This window comes from Canis aureus, chromosome 17 (genome assembly GCF_053574225.1).
Source record: "Canis aureus isolate CA01 chromosome 17, VMU_Caureus_v.1.0, whole genome shotgun sequence".
Taxonomy (NCBI): domain Eukaryota; kingdom Metazoa; phylum Chordata; class Mammalia; order Carnivora; family Canidae; genus Canis; species Canis aureus.
The window spans coordinates 20,473,311-20,492,662 of NC_135627.1; the positions used below are offsets into that span (position 1 = coordinate 20,473,311).

The following is a 19,352-nucleotide window of genomic DNA, read 5'->3' on the forward strand; positions in this document are numbered from 1 at the left end:
GTATTCTGTTCCTTGGTTTCCATGGAACTTTTTCTTTCTCCATCCTAGTTTCTCTTTTCCCCCTGAAAAGATTAGAGCAGATTCCAAAAGTACCACAGACTGCTTCCTTGTCAAAAGCTATCATGCATTATTTTATTACCACTTAGGGTGGCTTTAATGTTTCCCCAAAGACTAAACTTTATATAGGCTTGTTCTTGACTCCAAGCACTTACCCTTTCTTTTCATACAGCATTTACCATAGAAAATATGCAATTGTAAACTCTTTTTTTTCTCCCTTGAGATATAAATCTGCTCCCATCTCTTGCCAAATTTACAACCCAGGACTCTTTCTCAAGGAACCAGGAGTCATTCTTTTGAAATGTAATCATCAGGGAGGGTAGGGCCCCTGTCTCCCAGTATCTGCAGAAGGGTAGGAGCCTAATTTTGATAAATGCCACACACAACCACATTAATCAAACTTAATGTCCTCTAGTACTTTTCCACCTCATATTAGCAGATAAAAACTCTCCCTTTTATTTCAGTGGAGTTGAGTTCAATCTCTTTCTCTTTTGAAATAGTCTTGACTCTTACTCGAAAAGTCTTAAATAAAATCTTCCTTGCCTAACTTCCTAACTCTGTCTATGAAAATTTTCTTTGGAACATTGGTCCATAATTTACTCAACAATTATTTTATTATTAGAGAGATGAGTGGTCAGTGTTTATGGTTATCTATTTTGTTTTGATTTCATTTTGTTTTGATTCCTTATATATTATAAAGTATATCTGAAAATATATTTTGTAGGAAATTGGTTTCTATGACCTAAAACTGGAAATGATTCAAAAAGTATATGCTTCTAAAAGTGTGATCAATATTAAAAATTAATTTTCTAAAATTTCCATAAAATTTTAATTTTAATTAACAACAATAAAACTCCATGACAACAACCTATATACATGGGAGTGCATGAATTCTGAATGCATTTCCAATAAGATTACTACCATTACTAAGTCAAGGGGAAAAAAGCAGCCTCATTATTAAATTTGGAGCTCTTTAGTATTTATCTTAATACTGCTTTTTTGTGGGTGTTGTTCAAAGTAAGATGTATGGCATATCAATCGCTGAGTACCTGCTGTTACTTGTGATTAAGAGACAGACACTGTTCAAAGGAAATTGTAATTACCACACACACACACACACACACACACAAAAAAAACCGCAAACACACAGAACAGGCAATCAAGAGAACTACTGCCAGGGATCCCTGGGTGGCTCAGCGGTTTAACGCCTGCCTTTGGCCCAGGGCGTGATCTTGGAGTCCCGGGATCGAGTCCAGCGTTGGGCTCCCGGTGCATGGAGCCTGCTTCTCCCTCTGCCTGGGTCTCTGCCCCTCTCTCTCTCTCTCTCTATGTCTATCATAAACAAATAAGTAAATCTTAAAAAAGAAAAAAAGAGAGGTGAGGGGCAAGGTAGGGTCCCCAAATCACCTGTCCCCACCAAATTACCTAGATAACCTTCAAATTATCCTGAAAATCTACAAATTCAGCCTGAGAGAACAGCTGGAATGCCACAGTGAGAAGAGTTCGTGCCTCTATCAAGGTAGGAAGACGGGGAAAAAGAAATAAAGAAACAAAAGGCCTCCAAGGGGGAGGGGCCCCGCGAGGAGCCGGGCGGAGGCCGGGGCGAGTGTCCCCAGGACAGGAGAGCCCCGTCCCAGAGGAGCAGGAGCTGCACGACCTTCCCGGGCGGAAAGGGGCTCGCGGGGAGCTGGAGCAGGACCCAGGAGGGCGGGGATGCCCTCGGGCTCCCGGGGACACTAACAGACACCTGCGCCCCGGGAGAGCCCCACACCCCGCGGCCGAGCTCCCTAAGGGCTGCAGCGCGCACGGCGGGACCCGGAGCAGCTCGGGGGGGCTCGGGGGCGGCTCCGCGGAGGGGGCTGCGGGGCGGGAGCAGCTGGGGGGGGGCTCGGGGGCGGCTCCGCGGAGGGGGCTGCGGGGCGGGAGCAGCTCGGGGGGCTCGGGGGCGGCTCCGCGGAGGGGGCTGCGGGGCGGGAGCAGCTGGGGGGGGGCTCGGGGGCGGCTCCGCGGAGGGGGCTGCGGGGCGGGAGCAGCTCGGGGGGCTCGGGGGCGGCTCCGCGGAGGGGGCTGCGGGGCGGGAGCAGCTCTGGGGGGCCTCGGGGGCGGCTCCGCGGAGGGGGCTGCGGGGCGGGAGCAGCTGGTGGGGGGGCTCGGGGGCGGCTCCGCGGAGGGGGCTGTGGGGCGGGAGCAGCTCGGGGGGCTCGGGGGCGGCTCCGCGGAGGGGGCTGCGGGGCGGGAGCAGCTGGGGGGGGCTCGGGGACGGCTCCGCGGAGGGGGCTGTGGGGCGGGAGCAGCTCCGGGGGGGCTCGGGGGCGGCTCCGCGGAGGGGGCTGCGGGGCGGGAGCGCGAATCCAACAGCGCAGGCCCCGGAGCACAGGGCGCGGGGACACAGCCGAGGATCCGGCCTCCCCCGGGACAGGCAGAGGCCGGGAGGGCCCAGGACAGCGAGGACGCTCCTGCCCCAGCTGAGCAGATCAGCGGCCCCGCCCGGAGCCTCCAGGCCCTGCAGACCGAGAGCTCCGGAGTTACTGTGGGAGCTGACTCCAGGGCTCCAGAGCAGGCCCCGACACTGGGGTTGTTCCTCCTGGGGCCTCACGGGGTAAACAACCCCCACGGAGCCCTGCACCAGGCAGGCGCAGAGCAGCAGCTCCCCCAAGTACTGACACCTGGAAATCAGCACAACAGGAAGACCAGCTGACGGACAAGTTCCAGGGGGAAGTCAAGGGACTTAAAGTATACAGAATCAAAAGATACTGCCCCGTGCTTTTTTGTTTTGTTTTGTTTTGCTTTTTGATTTGTTTGTTTCCCCCACCCCCTTTTTTTCCTTTCTTTCTTTTTCTTTCTCTTTTTCTTTGCTTTTTTTTCTTCCTTTTTCCTTTTTCCTTTTTCCTTTTTCTCTTTTCTTTCTTTCTTTCTCTCCTCTCTTTTTCTCCTTTTCCCAATACAACTTGTTTTTGGCCACTCTGCACAGAGCAAAATGACTAGAAGGAAAACCTCACCTCAAAAGAAAGAATCAGAAACAGTCCTCTCTCCCACAGAGTTACAAAATCTGGATTACAATTCAATGTCAGAAAGCCAATTCAGAAGCACTATTATACAGCTACTGGTGGCTCTAGAAAAAAGTATAAAGGACTCAAGAGACTTCATGACTGCAGAATTTAGAGCTAATCAGGCAGAAATTAAAAATCAATAGAATGAGATGCAATCCAAACTAGAAGTCCTAACGACGAGGGTAAATGAGGTGGAAGAACGAGTGAGTGACATAGAAGACAAGTTGATGGCAAAGAGGGAAACTGAGGAAAAAAGAGACAAACAATTAAAAGACCATGAAGAGAGATTAAGGGAAATAAGTGACAACCTGAGGAAGAAAAACCTACATTTAATTGGGGTTCCCGAAGACGCCCAAAGGCTCAGAGGGCCAGAATATGTGTTTGAATAAATCATACCTGAAAACTTTCCTAATCTGGGAAGGGAAACAGGCATTCAGATCCAGGAAATAGAGAGATCCCCCCCAAAATCAATAAAAACCGTTCAACACCTCGACACATACTAGTGAAGCTCGCAAATTCCAAAGATAAAGAGAAGATCCTTAAAGTAGCAAGATACAAGAAATCCCTAACTTATATGGGAAGAAATATCAGATTAACAGCAGACCTCTCCACAGAGACCTGGCAGGCCAGAAAAGGCTGGCAGGATATATTCAGGGTCCTACATGAGAAGAACATGCAACCAAGAATACTTTATCCAGCAAGGCTCTCATTCAAAATGGAAGGAGAGATAAAGAGCTTCCAAGACAGGCAGCAACTGAAAGAATATGTGACCTCCAAACCAGCTCTGCAAGAAATTTTAAGGGGGACTCTTAAAATTCCCCTTTAAGAAGAAGTTCAGTGGAACAATCCACAAAAACAAGGACTGAATAGATATCATGATGACACTAAACTCATACCTTTCAATAGTAACTCTGAACGTGAATGGGCTTAATGACCCCATCAAAAGGCACAGGGTTTCAGACTGGATAAAAAAACAAGACCCATCTATTTGCTGTCTACAAGAGACTCATCTTCGACAGAAGGACACCTACAGCCTGAAAATAAAGGTTAGAGAACCATTTATCATTCGAATGGTCCTCAAAAGAAAGCAGGGGTAGCCATCCTTATATCAGATCAACTAAAATTTACCCCGAAGACTGTAGTGAGAGATGAAGAGGGACACTATCTCATACTTAAAGGATCTATCCAACATAGTACTAGAAGTCCTAGCCTCAGCAATCAGACAACAAAAAGACATTAAAGGCATTCAAGTTGGCAAAGAAGTCAAACTCTCCCTCTTCACAGATGACATGATATTCTACATAGAAAACCCAAAAGTCTCCACCCCAAGATTGCTAGAACTCATACAGCAATTTGGTCGCGTGGCAGGATACAAAATCAATGCCCAGAAATCAGTGGCATTTCTATACACTAGCAATGAGACTGAAGAAAGAGAAATTAAGGAGTCAATCCCATTTACAATTGCACCCAAAAGCATAAGATACCTAGGAATAAACCTAACCAAAGAGGTAAAGGATCTAAACCCTAAAAACTATAGAAGACTTCTGAAAGAAATTGAGGAAGACACAAAGAGATGGAAAAATATTCCATGCTCATGGATTGTCAGAATTAATATTGTGAAAATGTCAATGTTACCCAGGGCAATTTACACGTTTAATGCAATCCCTATCAAAATACCATGGACTTTCTTCAGAGAGTTAGAACAAATCATTTTAAGATTTGTGTGGCATCAGAAAAGACCCTGAATAGCCAGGGGAATTTTAAAAAAGAAAACCATAGCTGGGGGTATCACAATACCAGATTTCAGGTTGTACTACAAAGCTGTGGTCATCAAGACAGTGTGGTACTGGCACAAAAACAGACACATAGATCAGTGGAACAGAATAGAGAACCCTGAAGTGGACCCTGAACTTTATGGTCAAGTAATATTCGATAAAGGAGGAAAGACTATCCATTGGAAGAAAGACAGTCTCTTCAATAAATGGTGCTGGGAAAATTGGACATCCACATGCAGAAGAATGAAACTAGACCACTCTCTTGCACCATACACAAAGATAAACTCAAAATGGATGAAAGATCTAAATGTGAGGCAAGATTCCATCAAAATCCTAGAGGAGAACACAGGCAACACCCTTTTTGAACTTGGCCACAGTAACTTCTTGCAAGATACATCCACGAAGGCAAAAGAAACAAAAGCAAAAATGAACTATTGGGACTTCATCAAGATAAGAAGCTTTTGCACAGCAAAGGATACAGTCAACAAAACTCAAAGACAACCTACAGAATGGGAGAAGATATTTGCAAATGACCTATTTCTATATAACTAAAACCTATCAGATAAAGGGCTAGTTTCCAAGATCTATAAAGAACTTCTTAAACTCAACACCAAAGAAACAAACAATCCAATCATGAAATGAGCAAAAGACATGAAGAGAAATCTCACAGAGGAAGACATAGACATGGCCAACATGCACATGAGAAAATGCTCTGCATCACTTGCCATCAGGGAAATACAAATCAAAACCACAATGAGATACCACCTCACACCAGCGAGAATGGGACAAATTAACAAGGCAGGAAACAACAAATGTTGGAGAGGATGCGGAGAAAAGGGAACCCTCTTACACTGTTGGTGGGAATGTGAACTGGTGCAGCCACTCTGGAAAACTGTGTGGAGGTTCCTCAAAGAGTTAAAAATAGACCTGCCCTACGACCCAGCAATTGCACTGCTGGGGATTTACCCCAAAGATACAGATGCAATGAAACGCTGGGACACCTGCACCCCGATGTTTATAGCAGCAACTGCCACAATAGCCAAACTGTGGAAGGAGCCTCGGTGTCCATCGAAAGATGAATGGATAAAGAAGATGTGGTTTATGTATACAATGGAATATTCCTCAGCCATTAGAAACGACAAATACACCATTTGCTTCAACATGGATGGAACTGGAGGGTATTATGCTGAGTGAAGTGAGTTCATCGGAGAAGGACAAACATTATATGTTCTCATTCATTTGGGGAATATAAATAATAGTGAAAGGGAATATAAGCGAAGGGAGAAGAATATCAGAAAGGGAGACAGAACATAAAGACTCCTGGGAATCGAACTAGGGGTGGTGGAAGGGGAGGAGGGCAGGTGGGTGGGGGTGAATGGGTGACGGGCACTGAGGGGGGCACTTGACGGGATGAACACTGGGTGTTATTCTGTATGTTTGTAAATTGAACACCAATAAAAAATAAATTTATTTAAAAAAGAGAGAGAGAACTATTGTCTTCTTCTATTTTAAAAAGAGAAAGAGAACTAAATTAAACCAGAATCTTTATTTGAACATCACAACTCATTTAACTTAAAACTGTTTTCACAAAATATCTACCATCCATGATGATGTCTCCCAGTGTTCTTAGCTGTCTTATGTTTGTATCTAAGCTGACCTTTTAAACCTTACATCATTCTGGAAAAATTGCCAGAAAATTAATGTAGGAAATTTTAAAGACCTTGTTATCAATATCTGAATTAATGTTTTTCAATAATTAGCATGCTAGTGGATTTAGTCATCTTCAACACTGAGGTTTTTGTCTCATTATGCTTTCTTAAATCTTGGAAATTTCTATTTATATACTTAAATATTTAAAAGAGTAGAAAATGGGTGCCTAGAGGTTTCAGCTGGTGGAGCGTGTAACTTTTGATCTTGGGGTTGTAAGTTCAAGCCCCATGTTGGGTCTGAGATTTCTTAAAAATAAAATCTTTTTAAAAAAGAGTAGTAGAAATTACCCTGGTAACCATACACAAGTCTTCTGAAGATTAAGAAAAAGCTTTATGAAAAATATTTATATGTAAATTTTTATATGCTGTCAGGATGAAATTTGGTGGTAAAGGAATCAGAGAATTTTTGTGTACTTATTTCTTGCTTTTTTTTGTTCTTAATGTTTATACTGGGGAGTCCCAAAGAAAAAAGTAATCTGTTATTCCCTTTATTGCAAGGAAGATGGACAAAAATTGTGGAATCTAACAACAATTAGAATAGGAGACCGTGTTTTACATTCAGATGGGTGGACAAATTAGTAGTTTCAATGTAAGTATTCAATAATTGTTAGCCATTATTTTTGCTATTTTAAGCCCTGAGACCATTCATACAAAGAGACAGAGTGCTTTTCCTCAAGGAGAGGGCAATGAAGAGAAGCACAAGCAAGTCAATAACTGCAATGCAACATGGTAAATGTCATATGAGAGAATATAAGGGGGATCCCTGGGTGGCGCAGTGGTTTGGCGCCTGCCTTTGGCCCAGGGCGTGATCCTGGAGACCCGGGATCGAATCCCACGTCGGGCTCCCGGTGCATGGAGCCTGCTTCTCCCTCTCCCTCTCCCTCTCTCTGTCTCTGTGTGTGTGACTATCATAAATAAATAAAAATTAAAAAAAAAAAAAAAGAGAGAATATAAGGGAAGACGTTAGCTGCATAGATTAGTAATTAAAGATTCTGCCTAGGAGAATCGCAACAGGCATTACTGTAAAATTCCACCTTAATGTAGTAACAGTTAAAATAATTAGCATGATTTCACTAGAGTCACCAACTCCTCCTTAAACTTCCACCATATTGAAGGATGAAAAATAAAATCTGATATTGTGTACTTAGAAATCAAAATATATACACAATAATCTTTTAAATTAACATTCTTTTTTTCCGAGTTAAATGTTTATGTGCATACCAATTTATGGCATCTTTCTTGCATGTATTTTAAAATTTGTTCCCATGTCATATCTGTGACACAATTTTTAGAATGCTATAATCTAAAAGTTCACATGCTGGGGCTAATCGACTATAGGGGGCGGAGAATGTTTCCTTGACTCTCTAGGTTCCCTGACTGGGTCTGAAAATTAAACTGACACAGATTAACAGAAGAGAAGCATACAAATCTATTTAATGTGAGTTCTGTGCGACTCGGGAGCTTTTTCATAAGGAAATGAAAAACAAAAGAAACAGACCAGAGTATTTTGATACTAAGTTTGATGAAGAGTGGACAGTCATGAAGAAACATTATAAGCTAAGGAGAATGTTGGACAAGTGGAGTAAAGTGGGGGAGACAACAAGACTGCTGAGGTTCTTCTCTGTGTTCCTCTGTCCCAGGTACAGGGAGGGCACTTTTCAGATGAAAGCTTTATAACCTGTTTCAGAGGAAGGGAGCTAGGAGAATATCAGACTGATTTTCCTGCTTTCTGTGCTTTACTCAAACTCCCTCAGCTTAAAATATTCGATATGTCCAAGTACCACATTTTGTCATAGTGTGTCCTGAACACACACACATACACACACACGCACACACACCCCTAATATTCATGATAATTTTGCTGAGCAAATGCATTTTTTTATTGTTAACTTGACTGCCAGAAGTTGCTGACAAAACAGAATAGACTGAACGTTTCTACTATCCATCTCAAGTTAAGTTATATGTCTATCTTTTTGTGTTTCTTTTGCCAGATAAGGCATTTCATGGACTCTATTCTAAGGATGATCAGATACTCATTTTTCTACTGCAAATGAGTAAGTAAAACTTCATATTTTCACACAGTAGGGTGAGATTTAGCAGCAGCAGCACTGGACTTTACCCAAAACAGCATTCCAAGAGTCAAACCCTTACAAAACGTAAAAGTGTTTAACCACACTAAAAGATCACATATTTGGTACTTTCAAGAAGATTGAGGATTTCTAGCTAATAAAGTTTTCTTGGTAGTAGTTACCGCTCTGATATCAAAAACACATAAACACACACACACACACACACACACACACATAGTATTTCTTTAACAGCTGAGACAAAACTTCAGATGAATGGTTTCAGACTTTCTTGTGTCCATAAGGAAAGGAGTTGTTTTTTCTATTTTTATGATTTGAGGTGCTGTACAATTATTTGGTGGTGTCTTGTGAGTTCATTATCATGTCTAGACTCCTTATAGTCCTGTATTAAATGTCTCTGCCTCTTTTGGTTACAGAACACTGTTCTTCCTCAGGTTCATTCACCCACTTTTTTCTTTCTTCTTTCTTTAAATTAACATTACTTCTTTAACTTTTCTTGCTGCCATTTCCTACCACATCCTATTTGTAGTCTCCATGCGGACATTCTATGTTTTTACATACTAACTTTCATTATTTTTAAAGTAAACATCAGGAGACTAAATATAAAGGTTAACATAACAAGGTACTTTAGAATATGGTAGTAATTTTGATCCAAAATCTTTAGATGGCTTTCTAGAAAAGTTAACTAGAGTTTGAAGAGGCAGATTTGTGATATTTAATAAAGGCATTCAGAAGTACTTTTGAACAAAAATTTTACATTAGGTCAGATAATCCAAATTTTGAGCTTCTTTAAAATGTTTTCAGGAAAATAAAAAAAATGTCAATGCTTGTTTAAAGGACACTACTAGAAAAAAGTCATAATTCCAAACTCACTGGTACTTTAAGGTGTGTCAGGCAGAAAAAGCACCCAAAATGAACATGCACCATACCCTGTTTATATTGTTTTCAGATATGCTATTTATTTTAAATTTACCTATTTGGGTTTTACTTTTTTTTTTTTTTTTGAGGGAGTACTTTTTTAACTTTATCATCATAAATGAATATAGATCTTTTATGTATGGAATACCTTTAGAGATCTAAAAGCCTGATTTATTTATTTTTCTAATTGGTAGACCAATATACATTATTTAAAACAAAATAAGGCAAAAGTTAGAGGTTATTCATATTATAACAAGAAGTAATGTTTTCAGCAGTAGGCATTCTGCACACAAACAGCATCAAAATTTATTTTGAAAAATTGTAAGAGGCAGGAATCAAACATTTAGCAAAAGAAGCCAATTTTAGAGATAATTTTAAAAGGCAAATATTTATATTTCTATATAACTAAAAAATTTCAAAGCAAATAAACTTGCAGATAGGTATTCTTATATAGATAAGAGTTTTGTATTCTAGCATTTGTCTTTCATGTGTAAATGATTCTCTTAAAGTGCTTAAAATAATTGAAAACAGATGAATATTTTGAGAATAATAAGATTTCTCTATTCAAGTTTATTTTTCACTAGAAAACCCCTTCTTTGAGGGGTGTAGGGTAGGACTACAAAAGTAGTCTTCAGTCTAGCTTGAATATCATGCATTTGAAATGAGCAGATCTGAATTAATGAGGTCATGAGGTCTATGTGAAATATAAAAGTTTTTCTATGAATTTAAAAGTGGATAAAAAACAGTTGCTAGGCCAATTTTCCCCCTTAACATAATTCTCTGACATAGCACATAAAATGGGATCTAGTAGAAAGTACAGAGGGTTTCCCATATGTCCCTACTCCCTACTCTCCCCCACCCCAGCCTGCCCTATATCAACATGCAACACCAGAGTAGGACATTTGTTATAACTGATGAACCTACACTGAAATATTATTATCATCCAAAGCCCATAATTTACACTAGAACTTACTCTCAGTACTATACATTCTATGGATTTTGACAGAAGTATAATGACATGTATGTACCATTACAGTATCATTCAGAATAGTTTCAATGCCCTACAAATCCTCTGTGTCCTGCCTGTTTTTCCTTCCTTCCTCCCTAATCACTGGCAACCAATGCTGTTTATAACATCTCCATAGTTTTGCCTTTTTAAGAATGTCATATATTTGGAATCATGGACTATATAGCGTTTTCAGATGGGCTTCCTTCACTCAGTGATATGCATTTAAGTTCTTTTAGGTTTATTTTTTTTTTTTGTGACTTGATAGCTCATTTTTAAGTACTAAACATTATTCCATTTTCTGAATGTACCACAGTTCATTTATCCATTCACCTGCTGAATGACATCTTGGTTGTTTCCAAGTTTTGGCAGTTATAAATAAAGCTGCTTAAACACGTATGTGCCGATTTTTATGGGATATAGATTTTCAACTCATTTGGGTAAAAGCAAGGAACACAACTGCTGATCTGTATAGTAAGAATATGTTAAATTTGTAGAAAACTGCCAACTGTCTTCCAAAGTGGCTATACCATTTTACACTCTCACCAGCAGAGAGAATTCTTGGTGCTTCACACTCTTATCAGCATTTGGTTTTGTCAGTGTTTTGGATCTTTGCCATTCTTATAGGTATGCAATTGTACCTTATTGTTTTAACGTGTATTTCCCTGACAATATATGATGTGGAGCATCTTTTCATATTCTCATTGCCTATATGTATATCCTCATTGCTGGGGCTTTTCAGGTTTCTTGCTCACTTTTAGTTGAGTTGTTCATTTCTTACTGTGAAGTTCTAAGAGTTCTTTGTATATCTGGATAGCAGTTCTTTATCAGAAATGAGTTTTGCAAATAGTTTCTCCCAGTCTATCAGCCTTTCATTTTTAACATGAAAAATAAAACCCTCCATAAACTTACTGTTCTAACTGTGCAGACAACTTATTCTAGCTCTGGGCTTTGCACATGTTTTATTCCACAGCATCTAACTGCTTAAACTATTCCAAAAACTTATTTGCATTCTGAGAACCTGAAATTTTTATTGCATCAATTACTTTGTGTTTTATAAGTTCTGTTGTTAAATTTCCTTTATACGATAGCCTGTAGAAGTTTCAGGTCTCTACTAGGCTCTGACTTGATCTTTGAGTAAGTGGACATCTTTCTCTACAGGGGGATTGGAAGGGTCACTGAATTAAAGGACCTAGATGACGAGCACTGGACTAGTTTGGATGGATTATATTAGACCAGTTAAACTGTTACATTGTATTTCCAAATATCTACTGATAAAATTTCCTGAAATATTTACAATAGGTATATCAAATATGTGCCACAGAGCCTATCACTCATTTGACACTCATCCCCAACCCCAGACCCAAAGGCAGGTATTTTAATTCATTACAGTCTTTTTGTCTTATCTAGAATGACAAATTTCTTCAGCATAGTGCTCCAGGAAGCTGCCTCCAAGAGTGAGAACAGCAGGAAAAAAATAATATTTGTCATTTTTGCTTGGCCACTAAAATTCTTTGTTTTCCTTAATATCCTTCACTTTCACCGTACAAGCATAAAAATAAAAAGAAGTAGATCCTTTAAAGCATTGAATTTCTTATCCATATCAGAATAGAAAAAATTAGCACTCCATAACATTTATTCATTTAGGAGTAAAATATTAAGCCTTTACTATGTCAGTGGCACTTCTCTAAACACTGGTTTCTGGTAGTCAACAAATACACAAAATTCACTATTTTCATAGTATTTACATTCAAACTGGGGAGGTGGTGAAGAGATGAATAAATAAAATATTAATAGATTAAAGAGAAGTTAATTCTAAAAGAAAAGAAAGCATGGCAGGAGGGAAAGAGATGTGTTCATGGATGGGGTGAAATCTTAGAGGATCAAAAAAGCAACACTGAGTAAATGACTTTGGATTAAAAACCTGCAGGATGCACTTTTGTCAGAGGCAGAAGGAAAAGCAAGTGCCAAAGCCCTGCTGTCTATAGCCTGGGACATTCAAAGAACAGTAAGGAGGCCAGCGTGGTTGGAGAATTTTAAGTGAAGAAACAATCTGAGATTCTAGGAGAGAGTATTTTATATGTCCCACATGCATTTTTATAATGATTTCACTGAATTATTTCATCAGCCTTTCAGCACAACAATTATTAACATACCATTTTAGGCAGGTGAAGACAGAATCAAAAAGTTATAACAAGGCAGGTGAAGACAGAATCAAAAAGTTATAACAAGGCAGGTGAAGACAGAATCAAAAAGTTATACAGTTTACCTAATGTCTAATAATTAGTAAATTACCCCCCCCCCCGCCCGCCGTGAAGATCCAGGTTTTTGGAATACAAGTTCATCACTAATTCTTTTACAAAACAGATGCTCTTTTATAATTAAAGAAATAGCTAATGTCTCAATAAGAAACTATCCTGCCACAGAGTATCCTTGGCACTTGACTCAAAACAGCAGGCAAACCATGTCTTGCCAATAAAATCGCTATTTCAGCAGCTTAAATCAAGCTGGGCATCTTATTTGTGGTTCTGTTCATCCAAGCCAATGTTCTGCTTCATATGTATGTTAATAAACTAGAGTCAAATTTTTACTTGTTTACCCATTATATTCCTAAAAATTCATTATAAAAATGGAATGAATTTTTGTCAAATTGTAGATATTCTTTCTGAGAGGAATTTAAATTATAGTGAGTCACAATTACAAAATTAATCTATAGAATTTAGGTAGTTTAGATATTGTCTTTAGTTTTTGTCTTGCCTTTTTTTTTTAAGACTTTATTTATGTATGTATTTGAGAGAGAGAGAGAGAATGCACAAGTAGGAGGAGAGGCAGAAGCAGACTTACCACTCAGCAGGGAGCTGGATGAGGACCTTGATACCAGGACCCCAGGATCATACCTGAGCCAAGGCAAACAATTAACTGTTTGAGACACTTAGGTGCCCCAGTTTTTGTCTTTTCTTAATAGTCAAATATAAAGCAGAGGAGCTGACGTCCCATGCATGCTTCATTTGAAGATGACATTTAAGTTTTTTTACCTTTAATTATTTATAAATTTGTTTCAACTGAATTAGATTTATAATATTTATATTTCTTTGCAACAGATTCAAAAACATTTATTTTCTACTCATTTGAACAAAGTAACTAGGATCTTTCTGTAGGATTGCCTATAAGGAATGATTAATCACAGATAAATATATAAAATCCCTGTTACTATGAACCTTGGAGAATAAGAGTTGCCTACGTGAGGAGCAGCTATAAAAATGATCAATATCTATAGTCTAGAGGAATTTGTTCTTGCTTCTTTTGATTCAAGATTCAGATTACAAAACCAATGATTAACTTAATACATATGACAAATTTCCTGGTCTTCTGACACATGCATTTTTTCTTATAAATCACTTTTAATGAAGTGATTAGCCTATGAGGATTGCCTCTACCTTGGGCCACAATACTGAGAACCCAAAATAAAATCTTCAGGTTTTCAAAGCATATATTTAAATGAGATCCATCAAAACACATAGGCCAAACTTATTAAAAATGTACCTAGGCTTTTTTCAGTGATGAGCAAAAGAAAAATATACAGAAGGTCAATTTATTTAAAAACTACAGCAAAGTATAACAGAATACTTAATTAATTCCATAAATATGGAGCCCTAACTGCCTTCGTAAAAGAAACAAACATAAACTACTGACCTGATTAAATATTTTATTTATGTATGAAACAATCAGGGAAAGTTTCAAGATATCAGTGCAAAATGTTCCAAATTAATCATCAATCAATATGCAAAATTCTAAGACTGCAACTATATTGATTATTTTTTAAATTAAAAAAATAAAATGTTTTAAAAAGTAGATTATTTTTACATCAGAGATTAAATTATGAAATCTATAAATCTGTCCGGATCACAGGATCTCTCACATGTCATTCTACATCATTTGTAAAATCAGAAGACATTGAAGAAATAATATTGTCTCAAGTCTGATATTGGCTCAATAAGACAATTTAGACATTTTGTGAATTGATAGAAATTTAAAATAAGATAAAATAATAAATAAATAAAATAAGCTTTATAGGAACCCACTGAATATGCATAACTCTGGATTTCTATGCCTTCATCTTCTTGGGAGTTTCTTTTGTTCCTTAGATGGCTTTTTTAAGCTATAGCTTAAAAGTACTTTTCTGTGACATCTTAAAAGACCTTCCCAGAATTGGGTTAGTTGTCCCTTCTATGTATTCTTTAGGAATCTGTGCTAGCACATATCAAAGCGGTCATTTGATAATTACCCATTTTTCTGATCAATCACTAGATTCTTGTGACTGGTTCTTGTTCACCAAGATAGTTTCAAAGTCAAGAAGAATCCTTAACACATAGTTGGTGCTTCTAAAAAATCTGTTAATCAAATAACAAATTAAAAACTATTATATCTTGGCATATGGTTCCAAGTGATAGAAATCGTGATACATATGAAACAGGCTGGGAACTGAAGTACTTTGCAGTAGATGTCTGAGCGTGTGCATATATCTTGCCACATGTCTTAACTCATGTAACTAGGTGCAGTTTTCTGGATTCACCTGAGTAAAATCTCACATAAGCAAATGTGAAATTTTCATTTAATAGATTTGACACTATAAAATGTCATTAGTAATCCAACATACTGCATAGTACTTTGCAGTGTACAAAATACAGATGTAAAATGGAATGCTTGAAACAAAAATGGGCCACACTTGATTTTTTAAAAAATATAATTGAACACTGATATATTTAAAATGGATTTTTTTACTTCCTTAATGTAAATAATTTTAAACTAAAAAGCAAATCGTAAGTAGCCCCATACATCTTCTTAAATAGTAGAAACATATGATATACTTATTTTTATGCAATTATAATTGTCATAGCTTTGATTTAATATAGATTCCTTTACACACGTTATATAATACCTTCTTAAGAATCTATTATTTCTAGAATTGCATTAATTAAAATAGTCCCACTGCATAATCTATGTTCTAGATCTATAATTTGTCAAAAATTGAACTAGAATTTATTATCATTATTAAACCAAGCAATAAGTGGTCATTAAAGCAAAACAGCAGTCCAATGGGTGAGCCTGTTATAATTGTGTGTCAATCAAATGTAAAGGAAACTAAGAAAGAACCTAGCCCCATCCTTTTACAGAGACCATCCTTGAGAACAGAAAGTGTTGTGCTCAATGTGGAAATTATCATCCTAATCGCATTTCCCATCACATTGCAGATACTCATTTCATATTTATCAAAATTATTCATATAAATTAAATTCATTAATTTCCTAAAGGCCTCAGATGGAATGTGTTATGAACTCTCATTGACTGCCAGTCCAACCTGTTTTATTTTATTTTATTTTTTTAATTTTTTATAGTACTTATAATCTTTATTCTGTTAATATAAACAGGTCATGTCAGTGATTTTACTAGCATGAGGGGTTATTTAGCATTTTTCATTGCTTTTAATTTTTTTTTACAGTTCTAAAAATATTTTATTTATTTACTTGAGAGAGAGAGAGAGATAGAGAGAGAGAGAGAGCCACACCAGGGTGGATGGGGGTGGGGTGGGGTGGGGGAGAATGGAAGAGGGAGGAAGGACAGAGGCAAAGAATCTCAAGCAGACTCCACACTGAACATGGAGCCAGATGAGGGGCTTAATCTCACAACCCTGAGATCATGACTTGAACTGAAACTAAGAGTCAGACACTTAACCTATTGCACCACCCAGGCATCCACGTTTAGGTGTTTTTTGAACAGTTACACCAGTAATACTAGAAAAGAACTTGTCTGTTAGAAAATCAAATATTACTGTAATCTTTTTGATGCCAGTTGGTAAAAAAAAAAGATTTTTTTTTTGATGAGTAACATAGCCTTTATTTTTTTTAATTTATTTTTTATTGGTGTTCAATTTAGCAACATACAGAATAACCCCCAGTGCCCGTCACCCATTCACTCCCATCCCCCGCCTTCCTCCCCTTCTACCACCACTAGTTAGTTTCCCAGAGTTAGCAGTCTTTACGTTCTGTCTCCCTTTCTGATATTTCCCACACATTTCTTCGCCCTTCCCTTATATTCCCTTTCACTATTATTTGTATTCCCCAAATGAATGAGAACATACAATGTTTATCCTTCTCCAATTGACTTACTTCACTCAGCATAATACCCTCCAGTTCCATCCACGTTGAAGCAAATGGTGGGTATTTGTCGTTTCTAATGGCTGAGTAATATTCCATTAGTATACATAAACCACATCTTCTATATCCATTTATCTTTCAATGGACATTGAGGCTCCTTCCACAGTTTGGCTATTGTGGCCGTTGCTGCTATAAACATCGGGGTGCAGGTGTCCCGGCGTTTCATTGCATCTGTATCTTTGGGGTAAATCCCCAGCAGTGCAATTGCTGGGTCGTAGGGCAGGTCTATTTTTAACTCTTTGAGGAACCTCCACACAGTTTTCCAGAGTGGCTGCACCATTTCACATTCCCACCAACAGTGTAAGAGGGTTCCCTTTTCTCCACATCCTCTCCAACACTTGTGGTTTCCTGCCTTGTTAGTTTTCCCCATTCTCACTGGTGTGAGGTGGTATCTCATGGTGGTTTTGATTTGTATTTCCCTGATGGCAAGTGATGCAGAGCATTTTCTCATATGCATGTTGGCCATGTCTATGTCTTCCTCTGTGAGGTTTCTCTTCATGTCTTTTTGCCCATTTCATGATTAGATTGTTTGTTTCTTTGGTGTTGAGTTTAAGAAGTTCTTAATAGATCTTGGATACTAGCCCTTTATCTGATACGTCATTTGCAAATATCTTCTCCCATTCTGTAGGTTGTCTTTGAGTTTTGTTGACTGTATCCTTTCCTGTGCAAAAGCTTCTTATCTTGATGAAGTCCCAATAGTTCATTTTTGCTTTTGTTTCTTTTGCCTTCGTGGATGTATCTTGCAAGAAGTTACTGTGGCCAAGTTCAAAAAGGGTGTTGCCTGTGTTCTCCTCTAGGATTTTGATGGAATCTAGTCTCACATTTAGATCTTTCATCCATTTTGAGTTTATCAGAGAGTGGTGCAGTTTCATTCTTCTGCATGTGGATGTCCAATTTTCCCAGCGACATTTATTGAAGAGACTGTCTTTCTTCCAATGGATAGTCTTTCGTCCTTTATCGAATATTAGTTGACCATAAAGTTCAGGGTCCATTTCTGGGTTCTCTATTCTGTTCCCTTGATCTATGTGTCTGTTTTTGTGCCAGTACCACACTGTCTTGATGACCACAGCTTTGTAGTACAACCTGAAATCTGGCATTGTGATGCCCCCAGCTATGGATTTCTTTTTTAAAATTCCCCTGGCTATTAGGGGTCTTTCCTGATGCCACACAAATCTTAAAATAATTTGTTTTAACTCTCTGAAGAAAGTCCATGGTATTTTGACAGGGATTGCATTAAACGTGTAAATTGCCCTGGGTAACATTGACATTTTCACAATATTAATTCTGCCAATCCATGAGCATGGAATATTTTTCCAAATCCTTGTGTCTTCCTCAATTTCTTTCAGAAGTGTTCTATAGTTTTTAGGGTATAGATCCTTTACGTCTTTGGTTAGGTTTATTCGTAGGTATCTTATGCTTTGGGTGCAATTGTAAATGGGATTGACTCCTTAATTTCTCTTTCTTCAGTCTCATTGTTAGTGTATAGAAATGCCACTGATTTCTGGGCATTGATTTTGTATCCTGCCACGCGACCAAATTGCTGTATGAGTTCTAGCAGTCTTGGGGTGGAGGCTTTTGGGTTTTCTATGTAGAATATCATGTCATCTGTGAAGAGGTAGTTTGACTTCTTCTTTGCCAATTTGAACTCCTTTAATGTCTTTTTGTTGTCTGATTGCTGAGGCTAGGACTTCCAGTACTATGTTGAAGAGCAGTGGTGAGAGTGGACATCCCTGTCTTGTTCCTGATCTCAGGGGAAAGGCTCCCAGGGCTTCCCCATTGAGAATGATATTTGCTGTGGGCTTTTCATAGATGGCTTTTAAGATGTCGAGGAATGTTCCCTCTATCCCTACACTCTGAAGAGTTTTGATCAGGAATGGATGCTGTATTTTGTCAATGGTTTCTCTGCATCTAATGAGAGGATCATATGGTTCTTGGTTTTTCTCTTGCTGATATGATGAATCACATGGATTGTTTTACAAGTGTTGAACCAGCCTTGTGTCCCGGGATAAATCCTACTTGGTCATGGTGAATAATTTTCTTAATGTACTATTGGATCCTATTGGCCACTATCTTGTTGAGAATTTTTGCATCCATGTTCATCAGGGATATTGGTCTGTAATTCTCCTTTTTGGTGGAGTCTTTGTCTGGTTTTGGAATTAAGGTGATGCTGGCCTCATAGAACGAATTTGGAAGTACTCCATCTCTTTCTATCTTTCCAAACAGCTTTAGTAGAATAGGTATGGTTTCTTCTTTAAACGTTTGATAGAATTCCCCTGGGAAACCACCTGGCTCTGGACTTTTGTGTCCTGGGAGGTTTTTGATGACTGCTTCAATTTCCTCCCTGGTATTTGGCCTGTTCAGGTTTTCTATTTCTTCCTGTTCCAGTTGTGGTAGTTTGTGGCTTTCCAGGAATGCGTCCATTTCTTCTAGATTGCCTAATTTATTGGCGTATACCTGTTCATAATATGTTTTTAAAATCGTTTGTATTTCCTTGGTGTTGGTAGTGATCACTCCTTTCTCATTCATGATTTTATT

The 19,352-nt window shown here is 38.5% G+C and overlaps 1 protein-coding gene across 10 annotated transcripts in view; it reads left to right on the forward strand.

Annotated features, from left to right (window-relative positions):
• Positions 1-19,352, forward strand: part of LOC144287839 (uncharacterized) — a 309,063-nt gene that overhangs the window by 171,833 nt on the left and 117,878 nt on the right. For all 10 annotated transcript variants that reach the window (XM_077855213.1, XM_077855217.1, XM_077855221.1 and 7 more), the window contains one exon: positions 8,583-8,645. In XM_077855213.1, the coding sequence (XP_077711339.1) occupies positions 8,583-8,645 (63 nt within the window). The remainder of the gene's footprint in view (positions 1-8,582; positions 8,646-19,352) is intronic.